Source organism: Pseudorasbora parva, chromosome 13, assembly GCF_024679245.1.
Source record: "Pseudorasbora parva isolate DD20220531a chromosome 13, ASM2467924v1, whole genome shotgun sequence".
In the NCBI taxonomy this organism is placed as follows: Eukaryota; Metazoa; Chordata; class Actinopteri; order Cypriniformes; family Gobionidae; genus Pseudorasbora; species Pseudorasbora parva.
In genome coordinates, this window is record NC_090184.1 from 26,030,651 (window position 1) to 26,047,801 (window position 17,151).

Sequence of the window (17,151 nt, forward strand, 5' to 3'; positions counted from 1 at the left end):
TTATTTCAAACATTTAAAGACAAATTAAGATTGTTAGACTTGCAGTTTTCTTTATTGTGCTGACCTACTTCCTACTAAAACAGGAAGTTGAGATATGTATCTAATGCTGCCTTTAAGTACACCTGGGAAACTCGAATCTTAGAGGTTCATTATGATGGTGACATCATACTATCAAGTGACAGAAGTAGCCTAAATGAAGCAAAATAATTATAATGAACAAACCCAAATATCGACATCTGAATTCTAAATTATGAAAAGTATGAATTATAATAAAATAAAATATGAACTAGCTCACTAAATTGTATATTTTGTTAATATATAATCGACCAATCATTCCAATGTCACAACTCCGCAAATCGTGTATGAGCTAAAATTCCGAGTTTCCCACTTATAAATACAAGTCTGCTAAGTCTACAAATGCTCAAACCCCGGTAATTATGCTGTCTTCACGCGCTATCGGAAGTTTCTTAAAATAGGAAGCAAAATAGCTGTTGCAAAACATGAATAAAAGTCGCAGCAACAATGAGCAAATTGCAACATTTGGTGACAAAATCCCCAAATCGGCAACACATCCATGTCCATTTTTTTAATGCAAGAAACTAGATAGCACAAAGGCAGCATTAGTTACAGCTGTCATTTGGAGGAGGGACATTCTCATTCTAGAGATCATTTGATTCAAGGACAAAAAAATAAAAATCTGTATAGCGCGCGCTGAGTCATTAGGCCTTTTTCCTTACATGAGCAGGGCTATAAATGTTTGTCTGATAAAAGTTAGTTAGCTTTCAGGAGTAGGGCTCCTGTAGCATATACGCAAGGAAGACACATGAGCTTTGTTTTTAGTTTTTACAAAAGGATTTGTTTTACTTAGTGCTTTCACTGTTTCCCTATTAATGTTAAATAGCTTTTGTGAAGAAAAGCTGTCGAACAAAAGAAATTGAACTACTTTAAACTTTCCAAGGAAACCTTCCTTCTTGTGAATACAAAATGATATAATAACTCAGCTCTCATGTAACCTATTTTCTTATCAGGACTCTTAGGAAAAGGAAAAGGCTTGTTTTTAACTATTTTGCTCTCGAGAACGGTTAGATATGTTGCAACACTTTTTAAATCTAAAATGGGTGTTTTGTTACACCAATCATATGGCGAGGAAGGTGTTGATGCTGCTCCCGGCCAATAGCGAGCTGCAGCGAGCGGTGAGAACGCGCACGCGAGCATATAGACTGAACAGCGGACCTTTGGTCCCTTATTGCTGTGTTGGCGGAGACACGTTGCGCGTCTGCACTCAACGGAGCTCAAAACAGACTTTTGGTGAATTTTCCCACCAAAAGACCTTTACGTTTCTCAAACTTGTATCCACGAAGACTTAGTCAAAATGGTAAGTGACACTCAAGTCTAAAATATAAATACTTTATAACTAACGATAAAAAGTCAAATGTGGCATTTTTGTCTCCGTCACAAAAAATTTTTTATTTGCATTTTATTAAGCTTTTTGCTTCATAGTCGTGTGGCTCGCTTTGGAGCATCTTGGCGCAGCTCACTTAAATGTGAGTTATGTCATTCACCCAAATGTAACGTTACTATAAAACCAGTCTGACTTTCGCTCTTTCGTGGAATACAGAAGGAGATTTTTGCAAATTGACAATCTGCATTCGCGATTAAAAAGATGTAGCTTACTGTCAGTAACTCGCTTGAGGGGGGAAAACTGATTTGGAGTAACACCTTAAAGACATTGACGTCACAAAAGTTACTTTGTCACATTATCAAATTTATATAACGATTGGCGTCGTTTTATCTCCCCATCTCTTCCGTGTTTTCACTTAAATGTGAAATATTTATTGTCCTCAATGCAGGAAGTGTGACCCTATGTAAGCGACATTTGAAAATTAATATAATAATCTTTTCCCACCGGAATGTATGATTAGAGCGTTAAGTGATACAACTCTGAAGCTGCGCATGAGGAATTCCTGGAATCCCACCGCGGAGGCTGTTCACGCGCGCGGTCCGATGGGAGCGCGAGGCTGGGGGAAGGGAGTCTGCTGACTTTTACAGACTTGTCCTCCTCAAGCTACTCTTGGAGCAGTCGTTCTTTTTAAAATGTGGTTACTTGTTTGTGTCGTTGCTTTGTTGTTTGCGGCTGAAAATAAAAATACTCCCCTTTCTCTATTGTGCCATAGTTCAGCCTGGCTCCTTCCTGTCGACCATTTTATAATAGAGAGCGCGTGCACTCCTTTCTTACTGTTAACCATTTTTCACAAAAAAGTTCTGATTTTAAATGTGCCTGGGACATTTCATCTCAGGAGTTTCTCTTGGAAGGAAAATGTTCTAAACTTGTGTGTGTTTACTGATGTAAAATATCAGTAAGAATTGACCGTTTCAGTCACCTTTTCAGTTTCATAAACTGACAGTTTCAGTTTATTTTTAATGTTTCTATGCAAGTTAATTCCCCTTTCCATATAAATAAGGTGAATGGAGAATGAAGCTGTTGCTTTGTCTCATTTTGTGTTCCACTGAAGAAAGTCACACAGGTTTGGGACATTCCTAAACCATAATTTTAACACCAGTAGGGACTCTTAAGATGAGGAAGTGAAATTCAAATAATTTTTGATAGATTAAGCAGGTACATTCCCTGGATATTCTTTGGTCTTCAGATCAGACTGAAGAATGATTGTATTGCATACTAAAATGCAGGAATCTGGCCCTGGTGTTCGCTAGTGCCATTCAGTCTTGCCTTTCAACTTCAGTTAGTGATTGAACTGTAATTATAGTTTCAAGTTCTGCTGCATAAGGAAGTTATGACTTTAATTAGAGTTTCCGCTTCAATAGGTTCAAGGTCAATATCCCACATTTAATCGACTCCAACTTGACAAACACTTATCTTATTTCAAGACTATGACCTTTATTGTTATTACTTGTCACTGAAAAGCTGCCTGCCGAAACAAAAACAGTTTATTTTTAATGTAATGGCTTTGGACACAAACATTTTTATTTTATTTTAAATCAACCTGATGTGAAATCCCTTGAAAAAGGACTACCCATCATGTACTGAGGTCACTAGGTTCATGGGCTTGGAGGCTGCTGTTGGTTGGCAGCCATTTAATGCAATTTCTATTTCTTTGTGTAGCGTGAGTGTATCTCCATCCATGTGGGCCAGGCCGGAGTACAGATTGGCAATGCATGCTGGGAGTTGTATTGCCTGGAACACGGCATCCAGCCTGATGGCAATATGCCGAGTGATAAGGTCGTTGGTGGTGTGGATGATTCCTTCAACACTTTCTTCAGTGAGACTGGCTCTGGGAAGCATGTGCCACGTGCTGTGTTTGTGGACTTGGAGCCTGCAGTCATAGGTAAATGGTTACTGAAACTATAAACCATCATATAAATTCTATCCTGTAGCAAACCAGTTGTATTACCCTTGAAATGTATGTGTACTTTGACCAACATCCAGAGTGCTTAAGCTTAAAGGGTTAGTTCACCCAAAAATGAAATTTGTCATTTGATAACTCACCCTAATGTTGTTCCACACCCGTAAGACCTCCGTTCATCTTCGGAACACTGTTTAAGATATTTTATATTTAGATAGAGCTTTCTGTTCTTCCATTGAATATATGTATGGTATACTGTCCCTTTCCAGACATGTAATAAACACATCATCAAAGTAGTCCATATGTGACATCCGTTGGTTAGTCAGAATCTCTTGAAGCATCGGAAATACTTTATTGAGCATTGTCTTCTCTTCCGTGTTTGTTTTCAATCCGCAAACAAAGATTTGAACGGTTATGAATCAGCTATGTTCTATATCAATCTTTCTTTGAGGATTTAAAAAAAAAAACACGAAGAGAAGACTATGCTGAATGTTTTTATTTTTGGACCAAAATGTATTTTCAATGCTTCAAGAGATTCTAACTAACCAACTGATGTCACATATGGACTACTTTGATGTTTTTGTTACCTTTCTGGAAAGGGACAGTATGCTGTACATATATTCAATCGAGGAACGGAAAGCTCTCTGTCTAAATATAAAATATCTTAAACTGTGTTCCGAAGATGAATGGAGGTCTTACGGATGCTGAACGACATTAGAGTAAAAAAACATTTATTTTTATTTTTTTAAAGAGCTGGATTTCAAAATCTTTATCTTATGTTTCAGATGAGGTACGGTCTGGAACCTACAGACAACTGTTCCATCCGGAGCAGCTCATCTCCGGGAAGGAAGATGCAGCAAATAATTACGCCCGAGGCCATTACACTGTTGGCAAGGAGATTATTGATATGGTGCTGGAGCGTGTCCGCAAATTGGTATGAGCAATAAGGAAAGATGGGCTAACTATAATATTCAATTTAATGCCAATATTAAAAATCTATGCAATTGCCTTAAAATTAAGTGTTCATTCCTTAAGTTCTACAAGTGCATTTGGTAATCACAACATTATATTGTGCAGCATGAAAAATGGATATTCATTGAGATTGGTTAAAGACTACATTTAACTTATTAAATGATTGAAAATGAATATTTATTTATATATCCATATCCCTTTACATAATCATTATTTCTCTTTCGTTTTGGCTTTCTTTTTGTCCTCCTGATCTAGACAGACCAGTGCACCGGTCTCCAGGGTTTCCTAATTTTCCACAGTTTTGGTGGAGGCACTGGCTCCGGTTTCACGTCCCTCCTGATGGAGCGCCTCTCGGTCGACTACGGCAAGAAGTCCAAGCTTGAGTTTGCCATCTATCCTGCTCCTCAGGTCTCCACCGCTGTAGTTGAGCCTTATAACTCCATCCTAACCACCCACACCACCCTGGAACACTCTGACTGTGCTTTCATGGTAGATAACGAGGCAATCTACGACATCTGCCGCAGAAATCTCGACATCGAGCGCCCCACCTATACCAATCTCAACCGTCTCATCGGTCAGATTGTGTCCTCCATCACCGCTTCACTGCGCTTTGATGGTGCCCTGAATGTCGATCTGACTGAGTTTCAGACCAACTTGGTGCCATATCCCAGAATCCACTTCCCCCTAGTCACATACTCTCCCATCATCTCTGCTGAGAAGGCTTACCATGAGCAGCTGTCCGTGTCTGAAATCACCAGCGCCTGCTTTGAGCCTTCCAATCAGATGGTGAAGTGTGACCCCCGGCATGGGAAGTACATGGCCTGCTGTATGCTGTATCGTGGTGATGTTGTGCCAAAAGATGTCAATGCTGCTATTGCTAACATTAAGACCAAACGCTCCATCCAGTTTGTGGACTGGTGCCCAACTGGATTCAAGGTGGGAGAGATTGACAAGACATTCAAGTGTCATTTATTCAAACTTCAGTCAAGTTAACAAATGTGTCCTCTTTCTCAACAGGTTGGCATTAATTACCAGCCACCTACGGCGGTCCCTGGTGGAGACTTGGCCAAGGTACAAAGAGCTGTGTGCATGCTGAGCAACACCACAGCTATTGCCGAGGCCTGGGCCCGACTGGACCACAAGTTTGATTTGATGTACGCCAAGCGTGCCTTCGTACACTGGTATGTCGGTGAAGGAATGGAAGAGGGAGAGTTCTCTGAGGCCAGAGAGGATCTTGCCGCACTGGAGAAAGATTATGAGGAGGTTGGCGCAGAGTCTGTGGAGGATGAAGAGGAGGGAGAGGAGTATTAGATATGCTTTAAGAGGCTGATCTGACACCTCCAGTCAGAAGAGGAACTAGTCTTACTCCAGCACTTACAAGCAGTATTTTACCTCTCCAATAGCAAGTTGCCTCATGAAATCCCAATGATGGGAACTATGCCCTGGTGTGTGTGATTTTTATGAATGTTCTGTGTCTGGTTTTGTTCTTTTCTATTAATCTTATTCTGTCTGATTTCAATGACCCTCATTGCCAAAGGCATTTTGGTCTGAACACTTTGTTTTGTAAGCTGTCTTTGTCTCTCACTCATACTGTAAGCGATTAATGCAGTTTCAGAATAAATTGTCATGTCTTTATTTTGTACATGCAGTAATTCCTTAGAGAAGTGAATCCCTTAATATGATTTTTATAAGTGATGTGAAGCTTTACCCAGTGATTTCAAATGCTTCATAACTGAAGGTGGAAAGTAGGGTCACGGTTTTATCCATGTATGCATTTATTTAAAAAAATATCTCGAAGAACAAAAACAACAAATTGCTTCATTGTATGATTTCATGTGTAGCTCCTCAATACTAGGTTACTTTGAATGGCAAGCAATAGGGATTTATTTTTTCCCCACCCAGAATTGTGTAATACCAGCAACAATCAGCAGGGGCTGAGTGGACCGTGCTGTAAAAAGTGTTAATGTTTCTTAAGGATTTGCTGCTTTTGGCTCAAGCCATGTGGCAACAAACTTTGTATCTCCTGCTGAAAAGTAACCCTAAAGCACTGACATTTTCTTAATGACCACAATTGTAATGTTGTTTTAGTTGAGAGATGCAACCAATGGTGCGTCTCAATCAGCTCCCTAATTCAGTAGTTAGGGCACTGATCAGGGAGTCAGCCCATTGACTTATGTCCTGATCAGTGCCCTAACTACTGAACTAGGGAGCTGAATGAGACACACCCAAGTCATTGGTATTTATTATAAGTCAAGCAATTCATCCACAGGTCGATTCAATGGGTGTACCCTATTATTATAATAAATAGTGTGATCAAGACATTTGAATACATAAACCTTTTTTAAAACCAAGTAAACGGTTATCAATGCAACATAGTTGCAATTACAATAAAGTAATAAACAAATACAATATTACACCAAATGTAGAGTTAGTTCAATTGTATTTTTGAGTGTTTTTATTTGAATAGCTTTGCAATTAAAGCATCATAGATTATAGACCAGGTTTGAGATGCAGCACTTTTTTTTTAAAGAGGGTCTTCTGAATTTCCAATCACCTTCTTTAACTACTACTACTTTTAAAACAACAAGCTTTGTGATATCAAGCCTCAGACGTGGCTTTGTACTTTGTTTTATATTACAATATTAACAAAATGTGCAATGCTAATGTTACATTTAAGTGCGCCATTAAAAGAGTTGCCTTTACTTCAAAACACAAAACTAGACCAGACCACTACGTAAAGCGCTTTACTACAACGCCCCTCCTCCCCCTTGCAATGCGTCACATTCCCTATACGCAAGTCGTCCAATCAGTAACCGCAGTAAGTCTATTTAAAGAAGAAGTCCCGGCCACTATCAGCTGTCACCTGAAAGTATCCATACGCAGAGGTAAACACTGGGGCGGAGCAAAGAGGTTGACGGCTTTTGAGCGCATTCTGTTCAGCATAAGTATGAAGACAGAGCTCCTAAAGTTTCTAAATTAACAATGAACAGCGAAAAACACGTGTATATTTAAACACGTTAACGTATAAGTGAGCAGTATGAACTTGTAAAACTTTGTTACTCACAACTGTTTGCTTCTACTGTGGTTTCTATTTGTGCACTGGCACGTGTTACATGAAATTGTTTTCATCGAGTACAAAAACACTGACTACAATATGTCTTGTTTTTCCAAGTCACATTAAGAATAAAAACTGCAGACGTATATATGAGCTTGTATTTGAAGGCGAGGTGACTGTATGGAATGGGTTTACTTTGTTCCTTGATTTCTGGATAGCACGTGCACTAATGTCAACGAACAATAACGTATTTCCGACTGTTATCGTTACGCGTCAAAAAGACAAACAGTTTAAATGACACGACAATGAACGGTAAATATAACGAGTGAATTGTTTCTTTAAAGAGTTTCTTCATCGCTAAAAAATAGTGGACATGCTCGCTTCGTCTCTAGATTTTTGAGCGGATGTGGTCTCAGCCTAAGAGCAGTCACGTCACGGTGAGTGTGTGTATGTATGTGCGCGCGTGTGTTGATTGTTCGTGTTGTTCAAGTGTTGGCCGGACTAGGGGAGTAACGGACCGACAGACCTTGTTGCGGATCCCAGGAAGTTCTGTCCCCGCTTCGCTGAGCGACTCGATTCTGCTCCGGAACCGGACCTGCAGGATGACCCAGCGGGGCCCGGCTGAGTTTACCCCACCGCCCGAGTGCCCGGTGTTCGAGCCCAGTTGGGAGGAATTTGCAGACCCGTTTGCGTTTATCAATAAAATCCGACCCATCGCCGAGAAAACCGGGATCTGCAAGGTTCGACCGCCGCCGGTGAGTGCTGTCCGGACGGTCTGAATCGGACCGGTTGAACCGGGCCGGATCTGCGGAGTGATTCTGAGTTCGATTTAAAGGGAAATGTCTAAACATGGCGGCGCAGTGACAGCACTGCCGAACCGCTTTGTGTGTCTATAGCCATCATATCAGTTGAATTTCCAAAGCTCTGCCGGGTCTGTGCTCGACCTGCGGACCCGCATGACCCGGATTTCTGACCCACGAGCGCAATTACATTGCTCACGACACGCAAACGTCGCGGATGTGTGAATATTACACAAGAAAATGCCTCTTTATAGCCACTGTGAGAGTAGTTTACGGCCTGACTCGGTTCTAGTGGTGGATTAAACGTCACATTTTCTGAATTTATTTTGCTGCCTGTCAGTGATTGTATATTTAAAAAATCATATATTGCTTATATATCGTGTGTATTGAATTAGTAGTAACGTTACTGGTAGCCTATAGTTTCTTCTGCATCTTTATTGTTGACATTGACGAACAGAAACCCCCATCTGTTACCTCATCGTTTGATTTAAAGGCTAATGAATTCAACCTAGGCCTGCTTTTTTAACGAGAATTTAAAGTCCTGAGACAGACGAAAAATAAAAACAGACAATGAGATGCCAGCCAATGCGGAAATAAACTTCCTTTCATTTTCATCTTGGCACACTAACTTTTAAATGGTCATAAATTGAATTGGTCTATATTTTTATTGCATTATTATATTCCAAATTAAAATATTGTTAATATAAGCATAATGAAGGCTTCGTTTAGTTATTCTATTCTGGTCAGAACGAATCCATTCTCTGACAAAAGTGGTTTTGTGCGGATTAGATTAATGCAATTAATTAATTACCATTTATAGCCGCGACTAAATATAAGTTTACATATTAGCGAATGATCTGGTTCAGACAAACGGCGTTAATCTGAATCTGAACCTGTCTAAACCAGTTTGAAGTGTTCCAGTGGTTCTGATGGCGTCTTATATTTTAATAGGGTATGTTAGTGAACACTAGGCGATCAATGACACACGAACATCTATTTATTTATCGTTTTGTAATCTATTTGCAGATGGTTTAATGTGTCTGGCAAACCGATTATGTATTTGATAATCTTTATGTTCATGTTCATGGGAATTAAAACGCATTTTAAATGCTATTTAGGCTACTTATTTATTGACAATCCTCGCCTCATATGTTATGACCACGGACGCGCTCTGGATCCAACTCGCTGGTTCTGATACTGGATTCGGGTTTGATTTGACTTGGGTTCTTCTGTGAATCTTTTAGATTCGAAGCTACGTGACGTGATTCACGCATGAGGTCGCAGATGAGAGAAAGCGTAATTGTGCTTAACAAGCGATGATTAACGGGTAAAACATGTCAAGCTTCGTTATAGTACGATGGCTTCGTATTATTGACGGTATTAATAAACCAGAAAGGAATATTGTAAAAATGTTCACAATGTTTTCCAAATGGCCATCTTGCTTTCTACCACCAACATGCGTGCGTTGGACCCCGACACATTTTAACAATTTAGACCGTGTTGAGTAATAGGTTCGGCTCGGTTTATATTCTGGCCCCGAACCCTGTGGATGCCTAGATGAAGTCCTCAGGCCAGGCGCGTCCTCCATGTTGCGAGCTTTGGAGTGAATAAACCATCTGGCCATTTTGTGTCTTTCTGTAACTATGCTGCCTGAACAGCAAACAAGGAAATACTGTAATAAATGGACTTAATATGCGCACAACTCGCTTTCATGTCATAGATTTTGTTGTTGTTGAAGTAGTAGCTGCAGATTGTGGTGAATGTTGTTCACAAAACAGGCAGAAATCTGTATGTAGTCTTAGATTTTAATGGACAGTGGTTTAATATACAGACTCATGCACTGGTTTGTCAATGGATAAGCCATTTTATATATTATGAGGCACTTAGCATTTTTTTGAATAACAACTTGTTTTGCTTTTCTCAGGTACTGGTTACATAATTAAACTTTTTTTTTTTAAATATAGGCTAAATGTATAAAAGCAAACATATCTGCATTTTGAATTCACTGAGGCTAAAATGTGTGGTTTTGCATCTCATTTTGATTGTGATTGTCATGAGGTTCCTTATTTTGCTAAGAATGGGTAACACTTTATTGATCCCAAGAGGGAAATGTCTGGTCTCTGTAATCAGACTGTTAATTACATTGTGTGTATCTGGAGACACGATTGTGTGTGTTGCTGTTTTTCTGAGCGCTCGGTTGTAAGCATGTGGTTAGACCAATATTTTTATATAGGTGACTGAGCTGAATGAAAACCACAATTTCACCGTTTAGCCATCTACAGCAGGTTGCGTGTGAATGAATGTAATGCAAATTTTTTGCTCACTTTTAGCCAGTGTCTGTAGACCACAAACCACAGAATACCCATCACATTTTTACTGGGTTGTCTTTGCCAGATAATTTTTAATTAAATTTATGAATGCAAAGAAAAAATAAGTGAAACAGAGCCACTATTTCTTATGTTGCTTCTGAAATTGTGTACTCAATAAAATGGCTCAGGCAACATCCAGTGTTCCAATGGTTAAATGTAGATATGGTGTGTTCCTGTTTAATTTATCAGCGTCCAGTACCCTCTGAAAGTCTTATCTTTAAACATGAAAAACGGTCACCTTCTAATCAACAGCTTCCCATTTTCGTGTGTACACCTTGATGAATTCAGAAAATCAGAAAACTTAAGATAAAAATTATTTATATGATAAAGCCTCTTTTGCTTCTAAAGAACACGTTTATGTTCATGACCTCAGCAGTAATGAATCAGAGGCTCATCTCAAGGTCACATTCTGCTGTTTAGATTTGCTGTTGATGGAAATAATTTGTTTTGTGGATATTTTAACTACAAATATATGTAGAATGTAATTCGCACTGGACATTAAATGTTTCATTGGTTTCTTTTGGATGTCTGAAATGATGCTGACTTTGCATATTAAAGTTAAATAAACTTATTAATCAAGCAATTTGAAATTATGTTTACTAATTGAATGTTTACTTTTTGTGTGTATTTAGGACTGGCAGCCTCCATTTGCATGTGATGTTGACAGACTCCATTTTACACCACGAATCCAGAGACTCAACGAGTTAGAGGTAATTGTATGATTTAGCTTTGAGCTGAAAAATTCCCTGTACACAAGTTTGGCTATATCCATTAGGGCCAAATAAAATTAAAATATTAAATATTAAAATATCCCCACAAATATAGTGAGACATGCTGAAAACTAACCTGCAAGGTCATTTAAAGTGCTTCTTCCTGTTTCAAAGACTCATAAATTTGTCAAATCATTAGTCAACTGATATCAACAGATTTGTCACAGGGTTAGGTTTGGGGTCAGGGTTTTGCAAATATCGTCACCTCTACAAAAAAACAAAACAAAAAAAACACTGTTTTTGAGAGTCTTCACTTATAGGGTGCATGTTTGTATTGTAAGGTCAATGGTCAGTTTTGTCAGCAGAATTTGGGTCTTTTGAGATGTCTTAAGGATATTAAAAAAAACATCGCTGAAATGGTTAATAATTACCATGCACCAGTTACAATGTTGCTGATTCCTTTTTTATTTTTCTTGCAACCTCCATCTCCCCTCCCCCCTTCTCACAGGCTCAAACCAGAGTTAAACTCAACTTCTTGGACCAGATTGCTAAATTTTGGGAACTACAAGGATGCACGCTCAAAATTCCACATGTGGAGCGGAAGATCCTCGATCTCTACCAGCTGAACAGAGTGAGTGTGTCAGTGAGGCTCCCTACAGAAGTGTAAATATAGTTAGCTGAAACTTGTGACTCATATCTGTATATTTCACAGAGTAAAGGCCCATTCACACCAAGGACTATAACTATAAAGTTTTAAAAATAGTTCTAATTCTGTGAGAATGGGGGAAGAGGAACAATATCATTGGAATCACTTTCAGAACAATTTTCCAGCTGATGACTCCATCCTGCTTTAAAGAGCTCAAGACTTGTTTGTTTGTTTGTTGTGTGGATGTTAATATAGTTTTAATTATAGTTATTGATGTGAATGGGTCTTAAAGGGTTAGTTCACCAAGAAAATTCTGTTATTAATTACTCATCCTCAAGTTGTTCCCAACCCGGAAGACTTTCGTTCATCGTCTGGACACAAATTAAGATTTTTTTTTTAATGAAAGTTTCTGAACCACCCATAGGCAGCAACGGCATTGCAACTTTCAAGGCCCAGAAAGGTATTAAAGGCATCGGTAAAAATCGTCCATGGGACTACAGTGATTCAAACTGAATGTTATGAAGCGACAAGAATGCATTTACTTTTTGTGAGCAAAAAACAAACAAAAATAATGACTTTATTCAACAATCTCCTACGCTGTTCGCGGTTAACAGTGCAGCGCTTCCAGGTTCTATGGCAGAACACTGGCTCATTATTGGCCTGCTCCTGCGTCAGCATCACATACGCGTCATTGAATAGTATCAGTCAAAAATGAGCCGATGTTCTGACGTAGAACCCGGAAGCGCTGCACAACATAAACAGTATAGGAGATGGACATGGAAAAGAAGAAATTGATTAAAGTTTTTTTTTTTTTTTTGTGCACAAAAATGATTCTTTATTATTCTTCTGATTATTCTTATTCTTTCATTGCTTCATAATATTAAGTGGGGGGGGGGGGGTGCTGTTTCATGCATACTGAGCTTTTTACACTGTTAAAGACTTGGATTCCCATCCTAAACATAGTCAAAGTTTCAGAAACTAATGTTGGATGTTTGATGTAGTATTTCTGTGTCAAAAATACTCCTTCCGGTTTCTCACAAGTTTCGGCGAGTTTTTTTCGAGTATGGGTCGGCTTGACGTTGATAGAGCGGAAGGTCCTTGTATGGGCTTTACGGGCTCTTCTCCCGGTAGGGTGTGCGCGCACGTGACTAGAGCGAGAGAGGAAATGCACGCCCATAAACACTCTCTCAGATGCAGATCCACTCGTCCGTGAACACTTATATTGTTATAGTCCGCGCCGCGCTCCACTTTATTCCTATGGTTGACATCAAGCGACTTCAACGCTTCAGGACAGCATTCTGGGAAGGCAGCATTTGAACGCAGAAATGATGGAAAGCTTCACAACATCGCTTCAGTCGCGTCGCAAAGTGGATCTCCACGGTCACTGCTGTCACAGGACTTCACCAAATCATACCAAAGAAGTGTGTTTTTGACGGAGCGGTGCCAGCGATAAAGGTTCGGTCCTGCTTTGGAAGCAGCCGGTGAGTAAAACTGCTTCAAATGTCTGTGCTGTTGGCTAACGTCGCGTGAGTAAACATCAGTAAACGGCACGATCGTGTATAGTTAATTTATCAATGGAGCATGTGATCTATGGTGTGTGTTTAAATACATTTGTTTAGCTGACCACTATAGGTGTCAGTTTGTTTATTGTAAAACCACCCAAACTTAAACCTAGCGTTCTCACAAAGCGTGCTTCGTCATTCAAATGCGCTAACGTTACTCCATTGTTGTTCTATGTATAACGTTACATTAGTCTGACGTGCAAAACTGTTTTGCTTGCTACTGCTAAGGTTTAGTCGCATACAATAGTCCATAAACCGAATCATGTCCTCATAAACTGCGAGTAAACACACAAATGTTGACAGGCCACTAAATACAGTACATACCACAGAGACGGACTCCCTGTTGTTGTTGCTTCTCCTGTTCAATTTATTTCAGCCTCCAGATCTGATTCAGGATCATGTATGTATTAGTTGAATCTGGGTAGCATTTTCTTCTACACGCTTGAGGACGTCACCGCTTTGTGCGCACTCATCATTCTTTAGCTCCGCCCACACGGTACGCCTCCAAGCGCTCGTTTTTTTCCGGAAAGACTCGGTACAGCCTATATTTATTTTATAAATATAATAAAACTAAAGACTTTTCGGAGATATGAAGGATGCAATACTACTCTATAGGTACTCAAGATTGACATGAGATTGACTGAAACTGAGTGGTTCCCCCCCCCCCCCCCCCCCCCCCCAAGGTTGAACCACTGTTGTCACATTAACTATTTTAATAATGACTTTACCACCTTTCTGGGTCTTGAAAGGTGCATTGATGCTGCTGCCTATGGGTAATTCAGAAACCTCTCGGATTTCATCAAAAATATCTTAATTCGTGTTTTGAAGATGAACGAAAGTCTTTCTTTGTTTGGAATGACATGAGGGTGAGTAATTAATGACAGAAAACTCTTGAATTCATGTAACTGCTTAGCTCTTTGTCCTTGACCAAGATAATTAAATAATTAGATAAGTGTTAATTACCTACTATGAAGTCTAACACTCTTTTTCCATCTGCCAGTTGGTTGCAGAAGAGGGCGGATTTGATTTAGTTTGTAGAGAGAGGAGATGGACGAAGATCGCCATGACAATGGGTTTTGCCCCAGGCAAAGCTGTGGGGTCCCACCTGAGAGCGCATTATGAGAGGATCCTGTATCCGTACAACCTCTTCCAGTCTGGGACAAACCTGCTGGTGAGTTTATTTTATAGATGCATCAAATCAATATACCACACACACAGCATAATGCTTTCAGCTTTCACAGTGCATGTTTGGGCGGCTTTTGGGTTTAGTCGGGCTACAGCTGGTCAGCAGTATTAAAGGGCTAGTTCATCCAAAAATGAAAATTATCCCATGATTTACTCACCCTCAAACCATTCTAGGTGTAAATGACATTCAGCTTTCAGGTGAACACGGTCAGTTATATTTAAAATGTCCTGGCTCTTCCAAGCTTTATAATGGCAGTGACTGTTGGGTCACAAAAGTGCATCTTTATCCATCATATAACTGCTCCACACAGCTCCAGGGGGTTAATAAAGGACTCCTGATGTGAATTGATGCGCTTGTGTAAGAAAAATATCCATATTTAAAACTTTATAAAATTAATGATTTAGCTTCTGGCAAATCGCCTTCCGTATTCAACTTTAAAAAACGTGTAGCGTTCAAAGTTCAAGATGCTTATGCTACGTCTTACGTGGCGTAAGCAATTTGAACAGCAAGAGGTGCTTCTGAAGGCTTTTATTAAACCCCCCGAGCTGTGTGGAGCACTTTTATGTGACCCAACAGTCACTGCCATTATAAAGCTTGGAAGAGTCAGGACTTTTTATTAAAACTCTTTTGTGTTCATCTGAAAGAAGAACATCTCCTACACCTAGGATGACTTGAGGGTGAGTAAATCATGGGCTAATTTTCATTTTTGGGTGAACTAACCCTGTAAAGCTGGGCCTTCAGGGTTAGTGGTATTAGTTTGTGCACTATTAAGGTCTGATGGAGTATGCAGATTGAATAAATGCAATCTTTGGCTAAGTGTGTTTTGTGTTCTATCTGCTTGTTTTCTGTAATGTGTACTGATCTTTTCAGCGTTACTGCTGTTTGTGCTGCAGCCTCTGCCAAATGCGGGTGCAAATGACTTCTTTTGTCTTTAGAAGATGATACATTTTCAATATCAGTTAACTGGATGTTTTGAAAAGCTTTTTTCACACTATAAGCTGCTGATTTGAATTTGAAAATATTTTTGATATATATTTTTAAATCCGATCATTGGTCATGTGCAAGAGCATATGAAAAGTAACTTTGGAGCCTAACTAATTTTTTTTCCTTGACATCTCTGTTAGAGATGTCTGTGACCTCTGACCCCAAGGTCACTGGCAATGTCTATGTAATGTTGGGTGCTCTTTTCTACATCAGGCTCCTGAGATCGCAGCAAAACTGTCAAGTTTTAGGGCACCTCCTGGGCTGGAGGAGGTACGTTTCTACTTTCCCCATTACTTAATCTGACGATTTAAATATGGACAGAATGTGATGTCATTATGGGGCATGTGGCAGTGAATGTTTCATTTAGTATACGCTGTGGCTCTAATAGATATCTGAAAATCACACCAGCCATCTTTAAAAGGTAAAAATTAGGGTTCATATTAATAAAACCATGTAATAACCCTTTATTATATGTTTTACACAAAACTCTCCTTGGCTCTTTATCTTAATGATCTGTAAACATTTCCTTTTGCTGCTTTTAGTGTGTGTTTGTGTGTGTTTATTTTTCTTAACCCGGTGTTTTGTTTTTTGAGTTTGGGTGACAAATGGAAGCGATCTGTTGTTATTGTGATGGACAGCATTCAACCCATCCTGACCCCCTGCCAAACCCACAGCCATCCTGGCGGGACACTGTTGCTTTCATTCTCCACCCACTTCTCTTGTCTTTGTGTTCGCTTGCTGCTCTTTCTGTTTTTGTCTTTTTGACTTCTGCTGCATATTTTCTTCCACCCTCCCCCTCCCACTCCTCCTCTCAACCCACAGAGACTGTGACCTGCTTTCTGTTCACGCTAATCTCTTTACACCTCCAGCTGTTCTCTCTCCTCCCTCTATCCTCTGTCTCTACGTTAATCTGTAATCTGATAGTGGTAGCAAGCATAACCGGGAATGTTGAGGATATTTCTTGCATGCAATCAGAGATGTAACACTCTTTAAAACCAGGCTAACAGATTATTCACAAGTTAACACAGATTATCTGTGAAGTGGAGGGAAATGATGACATTGATTTAGAGGGAATTTTTTTAGTGTAAAGTTTCACACTTTACAGCGTGAAGAACCCTAAAATGACCTTAAGTGACCTTTGACCCTTCATGGAATCAAAATCTTAAACATCACTCTGGATCAAAAAAAGACCTTTGTTATTATTCAATTACACTTTTAAGGGAATAGTTCATGCAGAAATGTTGTTGTTTGATAATTTTACTACTCTCATGTTGTTCTCAACCTGTATGTCTGTCTTTCTCTACACAAATGGAGATGTTTTGCAGGATTCTCAAGCTGTTCTTAATCATAGGCTGTCAAGCTCAAAATAGTACCTTAAAAGTACTTAATACAACTCTGTAAAACCATATGATAGCTTTGTTTGAGGAAAAAGACAAAGTGTGAATTATTTGCTGAAAATCTTTCCATTCAGCCAAACTGCTCTTTTCCATGTTGCAAATGTGATT

General features: G+C 39.4%; 2 protein-coding genes across 3 annotated transcripts in view; both read left to right on the plus strand.

The window, feature by feature from the left end:
• The first annotated feature begins 1,208 nt into the window (after nt 1-1,208).
• Nucleotides 1,209-5,976, plus strand: tuba5 (tubulin alpha 5). Its single transcript, XM_067413636.1, has 5 exons — nt 1,209-1,375; nt 3,122-3,344; nt 4,148-4,296; nt 4,590-5,270; nt 5,352-5,976. Exons 1-5 carry the CDS (start codon nt 1,373-1,375, stop codon nt 5,643-5,645), a joined length of 1,350 nt encoding a protein of 449 aa, XP_067269737.1. The 5' UTR covers nt 1,209-1,372; the 3' UTR covers nt 5,646-5,976.
• A 1,828-nt stretch (nt 5,977-7,804) lies between these two features.
• kdm5bb (lysine demethylase 5Bb) overlaps nt 7,805-17,151 on the plus strand; it is a 29,786-nt gene continuing 20,439 nt past the window's right edge. The window contains exons 1-5 of one of the 2 annotated variants that reach the window (XM_067413634.1): nt 7,805-8,144; nt 11,191-11,268; nt 11,777-11,899; nt 14,477-14,647; nt 15,860-15,916. In XM_067413634.1, the coding sequence (XP_067269735.1) occupies nt 7,839-8,144; nt 11,191-11,268; nt 11,777-11,899; nt 14,477-14,647; nt 15,860-15,916 (735 nt within the window). In that variant the 5' untranslated portion in view covers nt 7,805-7,838. The remainder of the gene's footprint in view (nt 8,145-11,190; nt 11,269-11,776; nt 11,900-14,476; nt 14,648-15,859; nt 15,917-17,151) is intronic. The other variant, XM_067413635.1, reaches the window with a different exon arrangement.

Coding starts and splice junctions, on each gene's coding strand:
- tuba5 (XM_067413636.1), top strand. Junction 3,345..4,147: donor CTTGGAGCCTGCAGTCATAG/GTAAATGGTTAC, acceptor CTTATGTTTCAG/ATGAGGTACGGTCTGGAACC. Junction 5,271..5,351: donor GGTGCCCAACTGGATTCAAG/GTGGGAGAGATT, acceptor CTTTCTCAACAG/GTTGGCATTAATTACCAGCC.